The 7,192-nt window shown below is 48.0% G+C and overlaps 2 protein-coding genes across 2 annotated transcripts in view; both read right to left on the reverse strand.

Annotated features, from left to right (window-relative positions):
* The window catches only part of LOC126991533 (uncharacterized), a 77,134-nt gene that overhangs the window by 59,394 nt on the left and 10,548 nt on the right, over positions 1–7,192 (reverse strand). The window lies entirely within an intron of this gene.
* On the reverse strand, positions 2,963–3,435 carry LOC126991536 (histone H4). Its single transcript, XM_050850277.1, has one exon. It carries the CDS (start codon positions 3,433–3,435, stop codon positions 3,124–3,126), a length of 312 nt encoding a protein of 103 aa, XP_050706234.1. The 3' UTR covers positions 2,963–3,123.

Here is a 7,192-nt window from a genome sequence, read left to right on the forward strand (position 1 = left end):
GGAGGGTAAGCTAAACTAAGTGCAAAACCACCAGGGCCAGCCAGCCAGCACAGACACTGCCATACAGGAGTCTCACCTCGCGCTAGCTAATAAGAATTAGAATTAGAATTAGAAGAACACACACACACACACACACACACACACACACACACACACACACACACACACACACACACAGACACACACACACACACACAAAAAAAAAAAAAGATTTTAAGGAGAAACACCCACATAGCTCCATGTAGGTTCCCCTAGCTGACGGCGAACCCCAAGATTTGCTATTCTGCTGTAACTAAAAGCCATTGCTAAGGAGTGATTTTTTCTTTTCCTTGAGAAATATCTTTAGCATATTCTTTGGCCAGTATGTGGGTAGAGTTTATTACATTGTATGATTCTCTCTTGATGATATCTTTGAAGTCTTTTGCTACCATAAACCATACAGGAGCAGTATATTCACACCTAGGTGTTACGGGAGTTATGAATAGAGATCTTATATGATTTTTCTACTTCGGTAATCATTACACTTTTAACTCTGAACTTTTTAGACTTTTTTGAGGTAGATTCTTAGAATAAAAGCCTTAACAAGCAATTACTTCCCTCTATACCTCTCAAATACAATAATGAAAATATATCTGTTCTGGTTGTAGGTATTAGAATATTTCAGTAACTATGAAAGAGTTGATAAAAGCGCTATTAGATTTCATTTTTCCTCCCATATGCACAGGATGTAAAAACAAACTTGTTCAAGGAGAATGATTTATTTGTACCATTTGCTTGAGTAACAGATAATCCTATTACCAATCGTTTTGTAGATACAGCTACTATTACCTATGGTCTTGCATTAAAAAAAAAAAACAATTGGGGAGGTATTAGGAGTTGAGTATGGCAATATTTTTGTATTAACATCCAACTATTTCAGTGATAGATGAAATAATACTTATTCCATTGCACAGGCAAATATTGCAGGAAAGACACTATAATCCAAGTGATTATTTTCGCTAAAGGACTTTCAGAATCACTAAAAAGAGACAGTCATCTAACATATGTAAAAAGAAATCGCAATACTCCATCCCAAGCAGACCCCCCCCCAAAAAAAAAGGAAAGCCAACACGCATTACAAACCTCAACAAACTAAGAACAAAACTCCCACAGCAAAACTAACTAACAAGTTAGCTTGCAACAAACAAACGAGCTAGCTCCCTAATTAGCTTTTTTGCTAGTTAGCTAGCTAGTTAGTTAGTTAGTTTGTTTGTTTGTTTGTTTGTTTGTTTGTTTGTTTGTTTGTTTGTTTGCTAGTTAGCTTGTTATTTTGTTTGTTTGGTAGCTAGCTACCTAGTTTGTTAGTTAGTTAGTTAGTTAGTTAGTTAGTTAGTTTGTTTGTTTGTTTGTTTGTTTGCTAGTTAGTTTGTTTGTTTGTTTGCTAGTTAGTTTGTTTGTTTGTTTGTTTGTTTGCTAGTTAGCTTGTTACCTTGTTTGTTTGTTTGTTTGCTAGCTAGCTACCTTGTTTGTTTGTTAGTTAGTTAGTTTGTTTGTTTGTTTGTTTGTTTGTTTGTTTGCTAGCTTGTTTGCTTGCTTGCTTGCTAGTTTGTTTGTTTGTTTGTTTGTTTGTTTGTTTGTTTGTTTGTTTGTTTGCTAGTTAGCTTGTTATTTTGTTTGTTTGCTAGCTAGCTACCTTGTTTGTTTGTTTGTTTGCTAGCTAGCTACCTTGTTTGTTTGTTTGTTTGCTAGCTAGCTACCTTGTTTGTTAGTTAGTTAGTTAGTTAGTTAGTTAGTTAGTTAGTTAGTTAGTTAGTTAGTTAGTTAGTTAGTTTGTTTGTTTGTTTGTTTGTTTGCTAGCTAGCTTGTTTGATTGCTTGCTAGCTAGCTAGTGAGTTTGTTTGTTTGTTTGTTTGCTAGCTAGCTAGTTTGTCTTTTAGTTTGTTAGCTAGCTAGTTTTGTGTTTGTCTGTTAGCTAGCCCGTTCGCTTTAATTGGCAGGCAGGCAGGCACACCTATTTACATGCAGGCACACCTACTTTCATAGAAACGTATTTGCAGCTTTTTAGTCATCCACATGTCTACTGTTGGGCATGTAGACGCTTGCCCAGGGTTCCGGCGGGCTACTCGGTGGCGGGGCTGGTTCAACGTATCTGAAAAAGCGGGTCCAGTAAGAGAGGGCGCAACGTTATGATGAGGACGACAACGAGAAACAAGAAGAAGAAGAAGAAGAAGGAGAAGGAGGAGGAGGAGGAGGAGGAGGAGGAGGGAGGAGGGAGAGGAAGATTCCCACTTCCTCAGCCTTTCCCTGTCAAGTTCGTTCTGAGCCTGTCCCTCACCCTCTAACCCTACCCTTGCTTTCCTATACACTCCTGCACATTCCAAGAGACAATAGAAGGAGTGGATCAAGAAGGGGAGGCTTCTTTCTCTCTGTCTATATATTTGCCGTCTTTCTCATTATTGCTTTCTTTCTCTTTTTCTCATCCTTTTTTTCTTTCTTAACCTTTCTATGTCATTCTTCCTCTCTTTCTTTTCCTGTTCCCGTCCAGACGTCGCTTTGTTTTGTCTATGTATTTTCCAATATAGTTTTCTCTCTCTCTCTCTCTCTCTCTCTCTCTCTCTCTCTCTCTCTCTCTCTCTCTCTCTCTCTCTCTCTCTCTCTCTCTCTCTCTCTCTCTCTCTCTCTCTCTCTCTCTCTCTCTTTTCATAAATATCCTGTTACTGATTTTACAAAGAATTGACAGGGACAGGGGAAATTATGGCAAAATGATGTTTCTGTAAGAACTGAAACAAACAAATTGGAGCTTCCTAGTGGCAAATGAGGTGGATGGGGAGCAGTGGGCGGAGGTGTGATCCATCATTAGGCAGGAGGGAGGGAGGGAGGGAAAAGATGGGATTGAAGAAACAAACTGGAGCTCACTAGTGTCAAATGAGGTGGATGGGGAGCAGTGGGCGGAGGTGTGAACCATGATTAGGCAGGGGGGAGGGAGGGAGGAAACAGAAAGAAAGAAAGAAAGAAAGAAAGAAAGAAAAAAAGGAAATATAACTGAAGTAAAATGTGTGCTACTATTCTCTTAGTGAATAAGAATGTGGACCTCAAAGAGGTCCGGGGTGGGTGGGTTAGGTCGGGCTCGCTCAGGCAGCGGCATTAACCACCGAAGCCGTACAGGGTGCGGCCCTGGCGTTTGAGGGCGTACACCACGTCCATGGCGGTGACGGTCTTGCGCTTGGCGTGCTCAGTGTAGGTGACGGCATCCCTGATGACGTTCTCCAGGAACACCTTGAGCACACCACGGGTCTCTTCGTAGATGAGCCCGGAGATGCGCTTCACACCGCCACGACGCGCCAGACGACGGATGGCCGGCTTGGTGATGCCCTGGATGTTGTCCCGAAGAACCTTGCGGTGACGCTTGGCGCCTCCCTTTCCGAGTCCCTTGCCTCCCTTGCCGCGGCCAGACATGGTTCAGGTGGGTAGCTCAATAGTGGAGTGAGTGTTCCTTTGCTTTAACAGTTTATTGATAACTTTTACATAAGACAAAAATAAAAATAAACATGAAAATTACAAAAATAATCGGTTATCAAAGCAGGCTCTAAATAAACAGCCTGCCCGATGTACAGTACATAGGTTGCACAAGATACAAATGTTCACAAACACACAGGGGAAAATGTCATATTATTCACAGGTCACCGGCGTAGTAGCTTGCGAGCTCTTCGTCGGTGAGGTCTCTGTCTGCATTCAGGAAGAGGTCTTCGTCCACGCCTCCGACGTCGACCTCGTCCTCCGAGACGTCTTCTTCTTCATACGTCGCCCACTCAACCTCCTGCTTATGATCGAAGTGGTGTGGGCGGGCCGTGCAGATGGAGTCAGGGAGCGGCTTCCCTTCACGGAGTGTCCTCCTCACTAAGGGGAGGGCTGTCTCGTGCGGGATCCTCTCGAACCTGGCCTCCTCTTCTTGCTCAGTGAGGTGCTCGTAGCGGATCAGAAGATCCACCAGCTCGCCCTCACTGAAGGTGTAGATCCGTGGGGTCTGGGTCGCCTGGCAGCTACTGGGGGCCTCGCGGGGTGCTGGCTCCTCCGTAGTCGTCGGCGCGTCCCTCGTCTCAGGTGTCTGGTCCCTGGTCCTCTTTTTCTTCTTGCTGGCGGGTACCTCCGGGGACACAGCTGGGGGTGTCACCTCGGCTGTCGCCGCTGCCGTCTCCGTCCTCGTCAGACGTGGTGGGTCCACCTCCATCTCCCTAGCGGGAGACTTTGGTGTCGGGACGCTCTGCTCCGTGGGTCCCGTCCTCCTCCTCCGTCAGCGGCGCCTCCTCTTCCGTCCTTCTCCGTGGGGTGTCGTCCTCTCTTCCGTGGGCGGCTTCATAGGCCGCGCTGCTGCCGGGTCCGCCGAAGATGTCGTCCTCCGCAGCTTGGCACCCGGGATTCTGCAGAGCCGAGCGGGGCACCTGCGGTTCCAGGCATGGTGCCCGGAACTGCAGTTGGGGCACACAGCCACCGGGCGCGCCACACCTTCCCGAAGGCGGCGAACGCAGTCCCTCGTGGCGTGGTCCCTGCTGCACACGCCGCACAGCTCCTCTGTCCTCGTACACTGCCGCTGCCTGTGGCCGAAGGCCTGGCACTTGAAACAGCGCACAGGCTCCGGCACGTAGCGGCGGCAGGTGAATCGTCCCCAGCATCCGAGGTCCAGCGAGGCGGGGACACGTCCCCGCAGCGTCAGCTGCACGCTCCGGGTGGGCAGGCGTCGTCCGTGGCCGGCGTTGTAGTGGCACCTCACAGCAGCTGCAACGCAGGGGTGCGCCAACACCGTGTCCAATGGGAGGTGGGTAGGGTATCCAAGCAGGACACCCTTCACCGCCGCCTCCTTTTTCTCCAAGGTGATGCCGCGGGTCCGTCCAGCAGCAATCTCGTCCAGGGTGGTGGCGTGGTCCCAGTCCCACGCACGGATGAGGAAGTCCCCCGCGCGGGAGACCGTCACCCGGAGTCGCAGCTTCCGCTCGTCCTCCATCCACCGAATGGCCTGGTAGTGGGTGCTGAAGTCCGAAGACACCAGCCTCCACTCCGGCAGGGGTCCGCTCGGTCGGTCCTCCCCGCCGTCCTCGTGAAGCGTCCTCCTTTGGGCCCGCTTGCTCTGCACGCGGGTCCATCCGTCCCCGTCGTCAGGAGCAGACTCCGTGGGCCGCTTCCGTCTTGCCGCCATAGCAGAGGCGGGAGCTGAAAGCTCAACCGGGCCGTCTGCAGGGGCAAGTCAGGGAGAGCAGCAGTGAGGAGAGAGGGTCTGCACTCACTGCCGTCTGCGCTGAGTGTTTTTGCTTTAATAGTTTATTGATAACTTTTACATAAGACACAAAAATAAAAATAAACATGAAAATTACAAAAATAATCGGTTATCAAAGCAGGCTCTAAATAAACAGCCTGCCCGATGTACAGTACATAGGTTACACAGGATACAAATGTTCAAAATATACACATGGAAAAATGTCAAGTTATTCACAGGTCACCGACGTAGTAGCTTGCCTTTCCCACATATCCTTCTGCTTCATAATCTCATATCAATTGATTGGGGGGCTTTGATTTCTCTCTTAACTTATTTCAACTGGCGGGTGCACGAGTAGGGAATATGTGGGGACTACATGCAGGCAGGAAGACAGGAATTACCAGAACAAGTAAATAAATATAAACGGAGGGGCGGAATCACTAACTACTGATGACGGCTGCTATGACTGCATATATCGCTCATCGCGATCCCCGGCAAACAACAAACGACCGAGAGAAGCATTGGAGATTTCAAGCCTTTGTCGCTGTTTGGCGAGCTCTGGCGGGACTCGGTCCGATTATTTTTGCCATGCATCCCTTGGTGTGTCAGCTCTGTGTGTGAGTGAGAGAGAGAGAGAGAGAGAGAGAGAGAGAGAGAGCGGGAGGGACTAACCGTCTTCGTTCTCTTTCGGGAAATAGTTTGTGGCTCCGATGGAGCCGGTTCTTTTCCAGTGCAAGCAAGTTGGGGGGTTGCTTATTTGGAGGAGGTGTACTTGGTGACGGCCTTGGTGCCTTCGGACACGGCGTGCTTGGCCAGCTCACCGGGCAGGAGGAGACGGACGGCCGTCTGGATCTCCCGACTGGTGATGGTGGAGCGCTTGTTGTAATGGGCCAGGCGAGAGGCCTCGGCGGCGATGCGCTCGAAGATGTCGTTCACGAAGGAGTTCATGATGGACATGGCCTTGGAGGAGACGCCGGTGTCGGGGTGGACCTGCTTGAGCACCTTGTAGATGTAGATGGAGTAGCTCTCCTTCCTCCTGCGCTTCTTCTTCTTGTCACCCTTGGCGATGGCCTTCTGGGCCTTGCCAGCCTTCTTGGCGGCCTTTCCTGATGCTTTGGGGGGCATGTCTGCTTCTTCGTTCCCAGACGTCGAGCGAATGTTGCCGGGCCGCACCCTTCCTTCCTTTTCCTTTTCAGATTTACCCCCTAAAAAGGGGGAACGGGCCTTTGTCACAGTGGACGGCCCGTCGCAGAGGGGAACCCGCCGCGGGCGTGCGGCGGGTGGGGGAGCCCTTCCGTCGCCGCCTCAGCCACGGGTATAAACCGGGGGGCAGCGACGGAGGAACGGGCCCTCCGAGCTCTGGCTCAAGGAGCAGCCCGCTCGTGTGGGCGAGCAATGCAAGCTCGTAGCGGGAGCCTCCGCCGCCGCCACAGCCACGGGTAACAGCCGGCGAGCAGCGACGGAGGCACGGGCTCTCTGGGCAGGCGCCCAGCAGACACCCGTAGCGGTGCACGGGCGAGCAGCCGACCGATCGACTTGACTGCCGCGGTGGGGCCCTAGGCGAGGATGACCAAGCGGGTCAACCACGCCGCAGCAGAAGGACCCCCCGGCTTTTCTTGATTTGTCTTTGCCTATATATGTGCAAAATTATATATATATATATATATATATATATATATATATATATATATATATATATATATATATATATATATATATATATATATATATATATATATATATATATATATATATATATATATATATATATATATATATATATATATATATATATATATATATATATATATATATATATATATATATATATATATATATATATATATATATATATATATATATATATATATATATATATATATATATATATATCTCTCTATATATATATATATATCTATATATATATATATATATATATATACAATGAAGAGAAAACATGTATTT

Source organism: Eriocheir sinensis, unplaced genomic scaffold, assembly GCF_024679095.1.
Source record: "Eriocheir sinensis breed Jianghai 21 unplaced genomic scaffold, ASM2467909v1 Scaffold3, whole genome shotgun sequence".
Classification (NCBI taxonomy): Eukaryota; Metazoa; Arthropoda; class Malacostraca; order Decapoda; family Varunidae; genus Eriocheir; species Eriocheir sinensis.

Bases quoted from the DNA above. Each gene is read 5' to 3' on its own strand.
- LOC126991536 (XM_050850277.1), bottom strand. From the start codon at position 3,435: ATGTCTGGCCGCGGCAAGGGAGGCAAGGGACTCGGAAAGGGAGGCGCC.